Source organism: Penicillium coprophilum (genome assembly GCF_028826855.1).
Source record: "Penicillium coprophilum strain IBT 35676 chromosome Unknown utg000005l_segment0_segment0, whole genome shotgun sequence".
NCBI lineage: Eukaryota > Fungi > Ascomycota > Eurotiomycetes > Eurotiales > Aspergillaceae > Penicillium > Penicillium coprophilum.
The window spans coordinates 1,099,450-1,113,559 of NW_026622724.1; the positions used below are offsets into that span (position 1 = coordinate 1,099,450).

The window sequence follows — 14,110 nt, forward strand, 5'->3', positions numbered from 1 at the left end:
GAGAGAGGAAGAAAGAATCAAATCTCTCGGCGCCGCACCGATCCGACCGGGACTCAGACCGCATTGGTTTCATTTCCCCCACGGCCCGAGTCCACTCTTCCAGGTGTCCACTCTTGACGACACATGACTACAGCTCAGCTTTTGATTAGGGTTCTGTTATCTGATCTCGATCACCTGCATAAAGATCTGTGATTCTATTTTGTATTTCAATTGGTCTTGGCTCCTTCCGTCATGGCTGACCTCGATGTCGCAAGCCATTACAACCTGCCCTCCGAGTTCCCCGAGGAATGGCCAGCATCTTTAGACGTGGCCGATGAGCCAGAAGAGCAGCAAGTTCAGCGAACAGACTCCCGTCCACGCAAGTCTCGATACATAGCTCTTGAACGCAGCCCCAGTGATTGGAGAAGCAAGTTTGGTTCCCGGAGAGGGAAGGAGGGCAGGGAAAATGCGCGGGAAGACGAGCCCGATCCACTGGGTACAAGTGACAGCGTTCTCCGAATCCTCAAGCAGCGAGGAGTGCCCTTGGAGGAAGAAGGCAAATCACGATTCCTTCTGTCATCGACATCATTCTCGCCCGCACTATTTCTATCACAAGCCCATCATTCAGACTCCATTGAAACGCTGACGGGCGGCCTGGATAACCTATCGCATTCCATCGACCAGAAATCGGCGTCGCTAAAAGTACTGGTGGAAGCTAATTTTGAGCGTTTCGTCCGTGCCAAGGCAACTATCGATAGCGTCTATACCGAGATGAGGAACCAGGGCGTTGATAAACAACCAGGGCCAGGTCTGAGTCCCCGCAGGTCGGGACATTTCCGGAGCTATTCAGGTCAGCAACGGAGTGTATCTCCCGCCCAGATAGTTCCCAAGAAGACCGCCCTTGTCAAGGAAAGTGAGTTCGGCATGAAGGGTATCAGAGGTCCTTTGGTCGAGGCTTCTGTCAAGGCCGAAGAGGTGTGGGGACCGGCTCTTGGAGGACGGGACCGAGAAAAGGTCCTGAAGTCAGTGGTGGAGACTATGGAGAAACACCGCGATGTCTATGAAATTGGGAGCCTTCTATCAAAGTCCATTCAGCAACGTGACTATGACGCTGTCTTTGAGCAGTATACCAAAGCAAGGACACTCGCCAACCGAGCGAAAAATATTGCAGAACAGGCATCGACCAGTTCCCGCAGGCAACTAAACGACTCAGAGACACACACCATTCTAGCCATGGGTCGGATGTGGATGGACGTTGATCAACAAATTCACGACTTTAAGCGCGATCTCTGGAGACGTCTTGCTGACGCTCCTACCACGTCAACCACAACCACTGCCTTGGGGCCTGTGGAAGAGCACATGGAGTTGATCGGGGCCTTGTTGGAATTGGGTGTTGAGGACAACCCTATCTGGAAATGGCTTCAGAGTCGTTATGAATTTCTGAAAACGAAGATTACCGGATTCTGTGACAGATGCAAGGTCGAAATTGAAATTTTAAGAAGAAGGCTGGCTTGTGGAGAGAGACCAACACCGCAGGCTACAGCATCCTATCTCCGCCTGGCACCTCGTGATGGTGCTGTAGAAACTCCTGGGAGACTAGACACGGATTCCGTCATTGAGTTGTGGGAATGTATACAAACGTTCCTAACTCGGCTCTCGTCCTCGCAAAGTGGTTTGCTGGGTGAGGTGTTGGATTTCTGGGAAGTTGCACAATCATTCATTGATGGCAGTCGACAACGGCTTTTGCCTGCTGGGTTTGAAGGAGAGAGTCGCAAGCATCACCATCTCTCTGACGATAATATCCAGAAATTAGAGAAAGGCATTGACGTGCTGGTCAATATTATTCGAGAGAATGTCGTGGCCCTCTTCACCGAACCTCCCACCGAAGATATCTCCCTACTCTTCTCCCCAATCCCGGCAAGTCCATCAACCCCAGAGTCGAGGGGTATCACTCCGACAGAGTCCCGCTTCAAACTGGATCCAAGGAACTTACCATATCCTCCCCCAAAGCTTGGAGAGCACTGGGAGACTTTCGCATTCTGGCCGCCATTTTCCAATTCTCTCAGTGGAGTACATTACCTGAGCAAGTTCCTTATCATTGTAGGCACCGCGGCGAGCGAAATGGCAGCCCTGGGGCCGATTGGCGGCTCTGGAAAAACATATGATCTCCTCAAGACGCTTGTCAGCATTTCCCGGGAACGATGTGCACGTGTGGCGTGCGCTGCCTGGAGTAAAGATGCGGAGATATGCAAAATGTTGGAAGACTGGACACGCGATTCAGAGAACCGTGATTTGACTAAGATGCCCGGGTTCTTTGTGGCTTATGAGAGTGCTATCCTTGGGGGCATGCAAAAGATTCTTTACATTTCGGAGGCTATGGCAAAGCCAGGTTCTGTGGATGTTGTCACTCAGCCGCCTGCGAAACTACTTCAAATGGTCCGCTCTCAGTTTGTATCGAGTGTTTACAAAGCGTTAAGCGGCCTGGTCGAAAATGCAGAGCGCCTGACAACAGTAGATGAGGAAAATGAATGGATTATTGCTCGACCAGCAATGACAAGCCAGGCTACTGATGCTGCTTTGTCGGTTCTCTCGGCTGACTCGGTCGATTCTTGGAATCGGGTAAGTGTCGGTCCAGTTCGATGTGATACATGCGTAACTAACCACAAAACAGAATGTTCGAATCCTTCTCACACTCTCAAATCTCAAAGCTTTACAGGCCGATCATGTCCCACAGCTTATCTCAAACTTTGAGACATCGTTCTCAGTCAAGCTGACGGAAGAGGCCAAGACCGTCCGGGACGTGCTAAGCCAGATTGAGGACAGGCTATTCCAATCATATATCACCCCTACTACTGTATCATTACACAAAACAATCACCGCTGGCATTACATCTCCAGATTGGGAGCCGTCTGTCGACAGGCCGGAGCAAGTTCGCCCATATGTCTACAACGCCATGTTGACCATGGTGCTGGTCCACACAGAGATCTCCACAACGATTCCGTCCACTGTGTCCTCAGGTGCTAGTCGAGCTGCATCAAGTTCACCTTCCTCGCTGCTGTCCACTGTGTTGACACATCTTCTTTCTCAAATTTCTTCGTCACTGCTTGATGCTTTCCGTGCTCGGCCCTCCTTCTCCCTCCCAGCATTAATGCAAGCTACCCTAGACACTGAGTTCATTGCACAGACTCTCACCTCTTACATAACCGAGGAAGCATCGAATGTGCAAAGTCAGATCTACGTGGAGCTGGATTGTCGTACCACAAACGAAGCTCGCACCAAACTGAAGGCCGAACTAGGAGAAATGCGGGTTATCCTAAAACGGCTCAGAGATCGGACGAAGGGCGAGTTTGCTTGTTTCAAAAAGCCAAGAAACGGAGGTGCAAATGGCGGAGGGAATAATAAGTCGTCCGCTGCGGCAGCGACATAGATTTAGCAAGATAATGCTACTAAAGAATCAAGGATCGTAATATTGAATGCTTTTATTTTTTTTTTCATAACCGGGTATCATGAAAACATAGTACACGCCATGTGTAGTTCTTGCTTTTCTCTAATTCTTACCAACCATTCGCTGTACACGACTAAGGAGCGCATTGCTCTCTCTGCCTAATCTCCTCTTTCCAAACTGATCCGGCCGCTTCGCGCGCAGCATTTTCTCACGCTCATTTTGTTTCGCCTCGCGCTCCTTCTGTCGTTTTTCCTCCGCTTGCCTCCGCTTCTCTGCAAACTCCATCTCCTTTGCGAAGGCAGAGGGCTTTGGTCTGCGCTCCCTCTGTTTGCCATCGCCTCGTGGGCGTCGTTCTGGTCTAGGGGCAGGTGCCGGCTCGGGCTCGGGTTCGTTCAACATGGCTATGCGATCCGGGTGGAGTTCTAGAGTCTTTGCCTCTTCAACGGTGTTTTCGTCATCCTTGCCAGTGTTTGTTTCGTCTCCCTCGGCGGTATCGTAAACAGATTTCCTAGGCGCGATTGCGAGTTCTTCGGCTTTGATCTTGGCATATGCCTTCTTCACTTTGGCCTTGTGAATCAAGTCATTTTTAATCTTTTGAGCTGTGGTTGGTTATTTTTGTCAGTCTAATTCTAGTTCAAAACAGTGATTTGAGGCATGCTCACTCTTGCGACGATATGTGCCATCTGGGAGGTTTGCGGGTCCAACGCTAAAACCCTTGCGCTTCTTGACCTCGGGTTCGCCCTTCGATGATGGAGCAGCATCGCCATCGCGGGTACGTTTCGGTGCCATGTTGGTATTCAAACAAAACAACTGTGTTTTGTGCTGTGTGTTGGAATTGAAAGACTTTCGGAGAGAAAAAAAAAAAGTGGCGATCTCCGCACGGAACATTGGTCTCGGCCACTAGCAGCTAAGTATGAACTTTGTGAACGGTATACTAACATTTTTATTTCCTCGAGTTTGGTGACGAAAGAATGAGACGGTGAAGAATATATATCATTGTAATGCCTGAAATATCTACAATATGTGTGATCTTACATGTGAGATTGTGGCATTACATGTGACATTATTCACTGATTCTTTTGTCATTCCAGCAGGCACATTCTGTTTTCGCCATTTCTCCCCAACATCTTTCACGCTTTAGGCATCGGGTCTCAATATGATTGAGACCTAAAGAATGCAAATATAGAACAATATAGGGCTTCGGCACCTAACAGTGCAACACAACGTCACCGGTCCATCACATGACGTTCTCAGTCCGGATCTCCGAGATCGACGGGTGTCCACCTCCCAACTGAGTGCTCAACACTCTGTACTTCTCTTTTAATTCTTTGTCCGACATTTTGAGGCAGACTGGACACCCATACCTTAAGACAAAAGCTAAAGGCAACCCCATGGAGTGACATGCTATCTTCCATATAAGCACCGCCTTCCTCGCCAATCAGTAGAACTATTTGACGGCATATACCCGAGTCATCCTGGTACACCGCATCAAAATCTCCCCCACCGCGGCACAGCTTGGCTCTGGTTTCAAAAGGTGCTACGTGGGTGACCTCCTGAAATGTTACTTTTAGCGTCTCAGGCCTTGTAGTCTGCCCTTATCACGCCACCATGCCCCTATTTCGAGATCCGGATCGGCGGCGTCATTATCTATGGTCACCCGACCATGACAACCATGAACAGCCAACGATAGAGTCCTCACAGCCCCAGCTGAATGTTATCAATCACCGTGAGATAGCTGCTCCAGAAATAGCAACCAACTCTATACATTCAACAGCGTTAAATCCGCCCAAGACGTGGGCAAATGACCGGGAGGAGCTCATACACCGTATCAAAGAATCTTCGCCTTGGAGACTTCAACACATGGTATGTGAATCTTTTCTTGGATATCTAACTTGCTTTCAAATATCTGCTTGTTGTGAAAGCTCTCTTATTCAATCCGGTTTTGTTCTCTTTGTCTTTTGTTTCATAAGGCCCGCCCAATTTGTCAAGTATACATAAGCTAACGTGCCAGCAGTCCCCGGATAGAGAAAACAATGATTTATTTGTTTCTCAAATATCATGGGAGCAGTCATCAACAGCAATGAGAGAGCATGAAGACCGCTCTCTCAACCAAGGCTCTCTCAACCAAGGCAATCGCATCAACGCGACAGAGGAACTGGGATCGCCGGCCGATATCCAGAGACCTCGGTCAGCATTACACTCAGGTGATTTTGGGGAAGGAGTCACAGATCCCCATGACTCACACTCTCCTCGATCTCCTTTGACTGAGCAGAGTCCGGCTTCTCCCTTTGCGGCTTTGAGATCTTCACCCACAACTCCCTGGTTTGCAGCAGCAGCCTTGCCACCCGATTTGCGAAAGACAAGCACATCAAATGAACATCATCAGTCCAACGTTATCGTGAATGTTCGTGCTCGTGCACCGTCGGTGGGCTCGTTTTCATCAAGTTATGTCCTGAAAGCTCCTACCAGTCCTCTAGTGTACCAAGCAAATAACACCGACTTGGACTTTTCGTCCCGTGTTGACCATGAGGGCGCTTTGGAGCCTTCGGAGAGATCAAACCGTCGCCGTACTTTGCCGCCAGACACTTTTGGGAATCTTCAATTTTCCTCGCCAGACGATGAAATCACAAATCTCGGTAGTCCATCTCCGCTTGGACGACAGCAAGATATCTTTACCAATCAAACACATTTGCCTCGCCGGTCATTAAATTCAACATATAGTCTTCAACTCGCACCGTCTTCTGGGGGGCAGATTCCACCATCACGAGTAAGAAGGCCATCTATTGTCTCTGACATCTCGTCAAAATCCCACGCGCCGATGGTGGGGTCTTATGAGGAGTCGATTTTGTCCGGAAGAATGTCAATGAATCCTTCCAAGCCGCTGGATTTCATAGCTCAAATCGGTGTCCTGGGCAAGGGAAAATGTAAAGGCCATCTCAAATGCCCGCCACACGTTACTGTGCCATTTCCGGCTGTTTTTTTCAGTTATCCGACCTCGGGGTGCGGCCGCTCAATCTCAGACGACAATCCCAGTCCGTATGTGGGAACAATTGACCTGGAAAATTCCCTCCCAAGAGAGAACCCCAATCCGACTCGACGTCGCAGGCGACATCCAAGTCCCCAAGGACCTCATGAAGTGGTTCCCCCAACGGACGAAACAAACGATATCCACACACCTGGTGCTGGTGCTGAATCACGACGCCTTCGTGAAAAGAAGGGTCGCAGGTCACAGTCGCCTAAATGTCCCCCAAAAGGGTCTTACCGCATTCCGCAGCAAGGTCAACTACAAATCATAATAAAGAACCCGCACAAAACTGCGGTCAAGCTTTTCCTAGTCCCATACGACCTCAGTGATATGGAACCTAGTACAAAAACCTTCATTCGGCAACGCAGCTATTCGGCAGGTCCGATCATCGATATGCCGCTCAGTGCACGGAAGGATTTTGGGACTGATCGCCCCGAAGCTTCCTTGAATTCCACACAAGATCCTCAGGACCAGGACAAATCCACTTTGCGATACCTCATTCATCTCAAGATCTGTTGTCCTGCGCGCGGTCGCTTTTACCTACAGCCGTCTATTCGCGTGGTATTTGCAAACCGCGTGCCGGATGGCAAGGAAAAACTACGGAATGAGATACAAATCCCCGAGCCTCGGTATACTCCGTACAAGCCTTCTTCCATCTCGAGTACTGCGAGCCCAAATACGAGCCTACAAACTAAACACACTTCCCGCGGACCGGGAAGGGACGAAGGACCGATCCCCCACCTCCACCCACACGTGTTGTCTCCTAGCCACTTCCCCTCGCAGCTAGATGAGCGAAGTCCCTGGGATAGTGCAGCTGGCTCTGCAAATACTCTTTGCTCGCACAGTGTGTCTCCGTACAATAAGCTCACCAGGGACAGCGAGCATTACGGACGTCATCCTTTTGCCTCAAATCCAAGCAGTCCAGAACCAGGCGAAAGCCTGCTCGCCAAGAGACTTCGAGGCCTCGACGTACACAGACAGGAGACCACAGTAGATGAACAGCATCCCCTTAAATTAGGCTTCTATGATCGACCATCTCCCACCCACGACCAACGTCTTCGCTAAACGAACCCAATACAATACACTGCAAGTCCAAAAACATCTCCTCCTCGCCATTCCGTTTGACAATAATAACTCCTATCTTCCCTGTGTATCTTGGCTTGTTTTGACTTGAAATATTTCCTGACCATATCACTCTCGAAGAACAGCTCAGAACAGCATGACACTAGGCGCACTGGTTTGCAGCTGATCCCTGTTGATACTGACCCACATAATAGCGCCGAGTATTTAATTTATCTTCATTCACACCTATTCATTCACACCTAGTCAATGTGTGTATCTCTTTTCTTGACCACCTGGACTTCTGGTCATTTTTATTTCGTTCCCTGCTTTCTGGTTATATTGGGAAGCTCAGGCGCATGGGTCGTTGACTATACCCCATTTTTATGTTCATTTTTAGTATCCTCTCTCGCCATGTCGGCTTGATGTTTACTTTTAAGTTAATGTCATGGTTTCTGTAAATGATTACATTTTGGAACTGGCTATATACTATCTATTTTGCTATGTGAACTGTCTTGGTACACCACTTTGAGTTCTATGGTTACGACAACATGCCTGAACAGCGAATATATATTTGGAAGTTGTCCCATCGCCACATTCGGGAGTGTTGATTTGTAGGACTTGAAAAAACGAGATTTTGTGAAAAGTATAACAAGAGTGTTCCTGCAATTTATATCTACAGAGCGCTAGATACAGCAACCAAATGATCCAACATAAAAGTGCCAAGCCACCCAAGAAGAAGACTGTAATCTCGATCCGGCTGGCGTAATGTATTACAATTCCTCCAAGTCCAAGGAGATAAGCTCTCCTAGTCCTCTTTAATCAAGAAGTCTAGCCTAGCCAGCATGCTCGACGATCTCGCTAACCAGAACGCCGTTCTTGATGTAGCTCTTGAACTGCTCGGGCAGAGGACACTCCTTGGTATCTCCATCGGTGCCCTCCGGAGGCGGAAGGTTGATGTTGATGGCAGAACACTTGCTAGTGAAGACCTCAGTGTTGAGGCTCTGCTGGCCAAGGTAAACGGCAGCACCATCAACCTGGTCCATCAGCAAAGTGGGGACCGTGCCGTCGATCTGCACAGCGAACTTGGGGCACTTAATGATGTCAAGACTGCTAACGAGAGAGTCGACAATGAGAGAGAGGCCAACGCAGTTATCGATGGCGATGGCATTAGCCTTGTTTGAGACCTTAATGATGGTCTTGTTGCAGCGGGTAATGAGGATGGACTGGTTCTGCTGGGCGGCGATCTCGATGATCTCGCCAGGAGCATCAAAGTTTTCGATGAGCCACTTGCTGCCCTCGAGTTCCTTGCGGGGTGGCTTGCGCGCGCGCATGTTTTCGGGCTTGGGCTTCTTGTTAGGTGCGGGCGACTTGCCCCGCACGGCGCTGGAGCCCTCGGACTCTGAGACTGTTGATCCGGCACGCAGGCTGGGGTTCTTGTGTGTCATCTGTGATTTATCGACCTTGCGGAGGGTAGAGGTGATACCCTCACCCTGGTTGAGCTGGTCGAAGACAGCGCCCATGTCTGCCGCTGGCGCTGCAGGGGCCGGAGCGGGGGGGAATGCCAGGAGGTGGAGGTGGAGGAGGAGCACCGCCACCTGGGACGTTGAGGGATGGGACCGGGGGAGGGGGAGGGGGAGGGGGAGGGGGAGGAGGAGGGGCGCCGCCGCTGACGGGGGTAGGTCCGCCCTTGGCCTGCTTCAAAGCTTCCAAGGCATCAATGCCAGATGCATTGTTCCATGTGAGACCTTGGGGGAAGTGTTTCTTGAGGTACTCCGCAAGAGCCTTGAAGTTTTGATAGTAGGCCTTGATGTATTCGACATGCGTCTTGTCCCTGTCAAACTGTCAACATGGGAGTTCGTTCATGACATCGTTAAGAGGGGTGCTCACTTGTCCTTGTACTCCTTCAGCACCTTATTTCCGTAGTATTCAATGCCACCGATCATGTCCGTGACGAACTCCGCAGGCTTGCTTTCGAAGAACCAAGCGAGCGCAACAATGCCCTCCGCAACAGCGCTCAGGTGGTTGAATAGCGGCGATGCTCTGTTTGATTCGCGAATGTTGTTAATGCTATCGGATGCTTTGTGCAGATCCGTCATTAACTCCGGAGGCTGGGTATCGGGCTTCTTGGCCTTTGTCACAACGAAAAGATAGGTGCGTTCGGCTTGGAAGGCCTGGAGGACGGCTTTGGACTATAGATCCAGTCAACAACTGCTCGCGGCAGACCAAATTTGCAGCATTGCTCAAATACATACTTGTTCAGCAACCAGGCCGCCAATCTTCTCTCCCAGGTTGACAAAGTGTTGAACATCTCCCTTAATCAACGCATCGAAGTCCTGAATCTGCGGCGGAACTGGGGCCGCCACAGGGGCTGCGGGAGGAGGAGGGGAGGGCTTAGGGGGTTCTGGAATAGTGGGGGCAGAGGCAGGAGATCCAGCCAAGGTCTTTGACGCGTTAGGATCATCGTATGACATCGCCATGTCCTCCAAGCGTGAGGTCGCTGCCTCGAGCCTGTGAATAAATCCAATGTCAGTCAAATGTGCCAGACGTAGTTGCGAATTAACTTGGCGGGGATCAAAGCAAGAGCAAAATGCCATAGGCCAGTGAGCACTAGCAAGGATACATACCGCTTGATGAGGGTGGTGAAGTTATGCATATGGCCGCCGGACGCCATTATAGGCAACACGTTGCTCCAACGATGGAAGCGGAAAGGTAAAAGGGGGAAGTTGATTAGATAGAAGGGATTGTCGGAAAGCGAAATCCCCTGCTATTCGATAAGAATTAGGCCTCGAGTTCCAAAGACAACAGGATGATAGGGAGTAGAAAGAAAGACAAAAGGCCGGAGCTCCTGAAGTCCGCAGATGACGGCTCTAGACGTTGGTATGGTACGTTACGGCGGGATCCGCAGGTGGGAATGACGTTGCGGGGTATATTTGGTAATGATATTACCATCATTCGATCCACCGTAATGCGATAGTCAAACTTCCGAACACTTTAAGTGTTCGGTTGTTCTTTGTGTCTCTGAACAACCTCCTTTTTCGTATCTATACATAGCCTTGGCTGCAGATATGGTGAGCCAAGACCAGACCATGGAGGTCGAGTTCTGTACCTTGGGAATGTTTATAATTGGTATGGTTTACCTCATCCCCTAGAGTGGGATATAGACTCACAAGTACATTGTTATTCAGATGAGATTGATTTCGGCGGCTCAAGACCCGGTGTCAAGAATATCCTGGGTGGCGCAGCCTCGTTTGCAGTCGTGGGCGCCCGCTTGGTCTCTGGCTCAAAGTATGCACGATCTGTGAGCTGGATCGTGGATGTTGGCTCCGATTTCCCGGCTGAGACGCTTGATGTAATCAAATCATGGAACACATCCTGCGTTTTTAGAGAAGACCCAAGCAGGCTGACAACGAGAGCATGGAACGGGTATCATCCTGACGAGAAACGAGGTAAGTTTCTGGTGATACCTATGAAGGAACGAAGACAATGGCTGACCTCGGGTAGACTTCAAATACTTGACTCCGAAATTAAGGCTCGAGCCTGAAATGTTGTCCGATTCGCAGGTGTGGTCCAAGACATTCCACATGGTCTGTTCTGCATCTCGTTGTATGTCTATAGTGCATGATATTCTCCAGCGACGCGACGAGTTGCAAAAGGCAGGGAAAGCGCCATCTGCCGCGCGTGCTTCTAAACGCCCTATTTTCGTCTGGGAGCCAGTCCCTGATCTCTGTACTCCAGAAGAACAGGACAAATTCTTCGCCGCAAATAAAGTCGTGGATGTGGTGAGTCCTAACCACCTGGAGCTCGGCATGATGTTTGATCATCCCGGTTGGACCGAGAAGAGCCAAGAAGGCCAGCAGCTAGTCCAAAGGATTACAGACTCCGGGATTGGTCCCGATGGAAATGGAATGCTGGTTATTAGGGCAGGAAAGGATGGTAGCTACGCCTACTCAAAGTCTGGCAAGATTTGGCTCCCCGCATATCATCAACCCGATGCCTCAGGTGTTACACCTGTTATCGACCCCACGGGTGCGGGCAACTCTTTCCTTGGTGCTCTAGCCCAGGGCATGGTGACTGCAGGCCGAGAGCCATTCCAGGTCATTGACTCTGTTCTATCAAACTCCGAAACTTGGAAGAAAGCTCTTCAGTCTTGGGGTAATTACCAAAATCATCCTATGGCGTTGATTTGCGCAACTGTTGCAGCTGGATTTGTGGTCGAGCAAATCGGTGTGCCGCAGATCAATGCTGATGGAAATGGAGAGGAATTGTGGAATGGGACTGAATTCACGGAACGTGTCCGCCTGTACACGCAGCGATTATTGAGGACACTTGAAGAGTCTCCTCAGAGACATATATTGATCAATTGACCAAAGGCCGGATGAGGAACGCCCTTTTATTGTCGTACAGCACACAAGTGATCAAATAGTAGAAAAACACGAAAAGAAAAGGTCCGTCCTGCTGAAAATCCTTCTACAACCGCCGTCCAGTGTCCTGGACCATCTTCATGAGTCGTTCTTCGCGGCTTGTTTCTGCTCGTGTTCGCGAATTTGCTTGCTCCAGCTATAAAAGAGAAAAAAGTAAGGGTCAGCGTACAGTATATCGAGTGACATAAAGAGTTCGGGTAACGGACTATCGGCTGGGGAAGAAGCGGCCGGGTTCGGGCATCTTGTCGCGATACTCCCGCTCAGCACTAATACTGAAGGCGACAGCAGCGACACCAATCACGAAAGCGCCCATGATCGCAGTGTTGGCCCTCCAGTTGGCTGGCTGGGCGTACCAGCCACCAGCGGGGGACCAGACTTCCTTGGGGTACCTGCCAGATTGAATCCATTAGCTACTGGCGAGGGCATAAAAAACACAAGTACGTACGGGATCTTTCCACCTCCACCCATTGTGACGAAGATGCAATTGAAGGGTTTGTTGAATAGATAAAGCGAGCGTAGGGCTAGTAGTTCTCGAAGGTGGAAGCCGAAAGGGCCGTCTCGGTCGCAGGTCTGATGCCAAGGCGCTAGCGCCATACTGGGTTTAGCGTAACCTCACACGACTTGGCCATCCCGTGACTGCCGCGACAATTTCTCTTCTCTCTCGTTGGTGGTATGCTAATTGATTGCGTCGCGATTCTCCCTCCCGTTTATTGTATAATCTTTTTACGACCCTCAGAAGACCAAAATCGCCCAAATGAAGAGACTGCAACTCCAAAGATGGAGCAGTTCGGTCCTTTCGCCGCGGGCTCGGACTGTTAACCGCCTGCATCAACACATATACGGGCAACGGTGTCAATCGACCGCTCCCCCGATGCAAGCCCGTGATGATCAGACCGCCGCAATTTTCGAGGAACCAACAGCTTTGGATGAACAATTGGCTCAAATTGTCAAGGATTCCCACACCCGCCGCTCGCAACTCCAATATCCCTCTCCCCCAGTCGAAGCAGCTCGACAATCTGCAAAGCTCGCCGCTCTCCACGCTCGACTCTACCTACCCTCCAGATTACCTATCGAGACACTTGCACGGACACTAGTCGATGCATCAGCAGACCCGAACCCGAATTTCAACAATGCCTCGCTGGCCACTCTCGGTCACGACCTCCTTTCCTACTACGCAACCGAGCACCTTATTTGCACCTACCCTCGTCTGCCATTGACCGTGATTTTCGCTGCCATGTACGCTTACGCTGGACCTAAGACTCTTGCCGCAATGGCACGAGAATGGGGTGTTGACTTGGCCGCGTTGCCCGGTGGAGAGGTCGATCCCGGTCTGTTGCAGTTCCAGAGGCTCGAGCCTGGTGCCGAAATTCCCTCGGGCCCGATCCACCCGACAGCACGGCCATACGAAGCACAGAAGAATTGGAGGAAAACGGTCACTTCTAAGATTTTCTATGATGATGAGTTCGGTGACCCGCTGAAGGGAGTTAAGTCCTCTGCCGCAGGTGTCACCACCGAGCAAGCAAGCGCCGAATTCGTCCGAGCTGTCATGGGCGCCATCTACCTACACGCTGGCCGCGCCGCCGCCAAGCGATTCTTCGAGCAACACTTCCTTTCACGACACCTCAACATCTCAGAATTGTTCAACTTCCAGGCGCCAGCCCGTGACTTGACCCGGTTGTGCGCTCGCGAGAGCTTCGAACGCCCAGTCGCCAAGATTATCAGTGAGACTGGTCGTAAGAGCAGACACCCCGTCTTCGTGGTCGGTATCTTCTCTGGCCAGGACAAGCTTGGGGAGGGCGCTGGCGCCAGTCTGATGGAGGCCCGCGAGCGTGCTGCTGTTGCCGCGCTCAAGGGTTGGTACCTATACAGCCCTCTGTCTGTGCGCGTTCCCAGTTCTATGGAAGAGCCATCGGCCTTACCGTGGAAGCCGGTCCACGTTGACCTGGGTGAGGTCATTGTTTAAGATATTTGGTGCAATGGGATGCCTTGGTTCAAGGCGCGGTAACATATTATTTCATGTCTGTTTTTTTGGTCAACTCGCTTTTCTTTTTCCGGTGTGCTATTCTTTCGCATGGGAAGCTGGCCGGCGGTAAAAAGAGTCATCTATCCTGTCTCCTGCATGACTGGATCCTGTACATTATGGGAATTCCAATCCCTTCGATTCACCTGGTGTCTTTT

The 14,110-nt window shown here is 50.6% G+C and overlaps 7 protein-coding genes across 7 annotated transcripts; 4 read left to right on the forward strand and 3 right to left on the reverse strand.

The window, feature by feature from the left end:
• Positions 1–231: 231 nt before the first annotated feature.
• N7500_008006 (exocyst subunit SEC5) lies at positions 232–3,406 on the forward strand (the record flags this gene model as incomplete). The annotated part of the gene is made up of 2 exons (XM_056679150.1): positions 232–2,598; positions 2,651–3,406. The coding sequence occupies 2 exons, from the start codon at positions 232–234 to the stop codon at positions 3,404–3,406; spliced, it is 3,123 nt and encodes a 1,040-aa protein (XP_056529522.1).
• A 120-nt stretch (positions 3,407–3,526) lies between these two features.
• On the reverse strand, positions 3,527–4,213 carry N7500_008007 (uncharacterized protein; the record flags this gene model as incomplete). The annotated part of the gene is made up of 2 exons (XM_056679151.1): positions 3,527–4,023; positions 4,087–4,213. 2 exons carry the CDS (start codon positions 4,211–4,213, stop codon positions 3,527–3,529), a joined length of 624 nt encoding a protein of 207 aa, XP_056529523.1.
• An 819-nt stretch (positions 4,214–5,032) lies between these two features.
• On the forward strand, positions 5,033–7,514 carry N7500_008008 (uncharacterized protein; the record flags this gene model as incomplete). The annotated part of the gene is made up of 2 exons (XM_056679152.1): positions 5,033–5,287; positions 5,439–7,514. 2 exons carry the CDS (start codon positions 5,033–5,035, stop codon positions 7,512–7,514), a joined length of 2,331 nt encoding a protein of 776 aa, XP_056529524.1.
• Positions 7,515–8,344: 830 nt separating this feature from the next.
• On the reverse strand, positions 8,345–10,182 carry capA (adenylate cyclase-binding protein; the record flags this gene model as incomplete). The annotated part of the gene is made up of 5 exons (XM_056679153.1): positions 8,345–9,045; positions 9,101–9,342; positions 9,399–9,700; positions 9,764–10,019; positions 10,136–10,182. 5 exons carry the CDS (start codon positions 10,180–10,182, stop codon positions 8,345–8,347), a joined length of 1,548 nt encoding a protein of 515 aa, XP_056529525.1.
• A 394-nt stretch (positions 10,183–10,576) lies between these two features.
• On the forward strand, positions 10,577–11,875 carry N7500_008010 (ribokinase family protein; the record flags this gene model as incomplete). Its single annotated transcript, XM_056679154.1, has 3 exons — positions 10,577–10,637; positions 10,697–10,957; positions 11,013–11,875. 3 exons carry the CDS (start codon positions 10,577–10,579, stop codon positions 11,873–11,875), a joined length of 1,185 nt encoding a protein of 394 aa, XP_056529526.1.
• Positions 11,876–12,010: 135 nt separating this feature from the next.
• On the reverse strand, positions 12,011–12,400 carry N7500_008011 (uncharacterized protein; the record flags this gene model as incomplete). Its single annotated transcript, XM_056679155.1, has 3 exons — positions 12,011–12,068; positions 12,139–12,321; positions 12,378–12,400. 3 exons carry the CDS (start codon positions 12,398–12,400, stop codon positions 12,011–12,013), a joined length of 264 nt encoding a protein of 87 aa, XP_056529527.1.
• A 286-nt stretch (positions 12,401–12,686) lies between these two features.
• N7500_008012 (mitochondrial 54S ribosomal protein mL44) lies at positions 12,687–13,895 on the forward strand (the record flags this gene model as incomplete). The annotated part of the gene is made up of 1 exon (XM_056679156.1): positions 12,687–13,895. One exon carries the CDS (start codon positions 12,687–12,689, stop codon positions 13,893–13,895), a length of 1,209 nt encoding a protein of 402 aa, XP_056529528.1.
• Between the last annotated feature and the right edge of the window lie 215 nt (positions 13,896–14,110).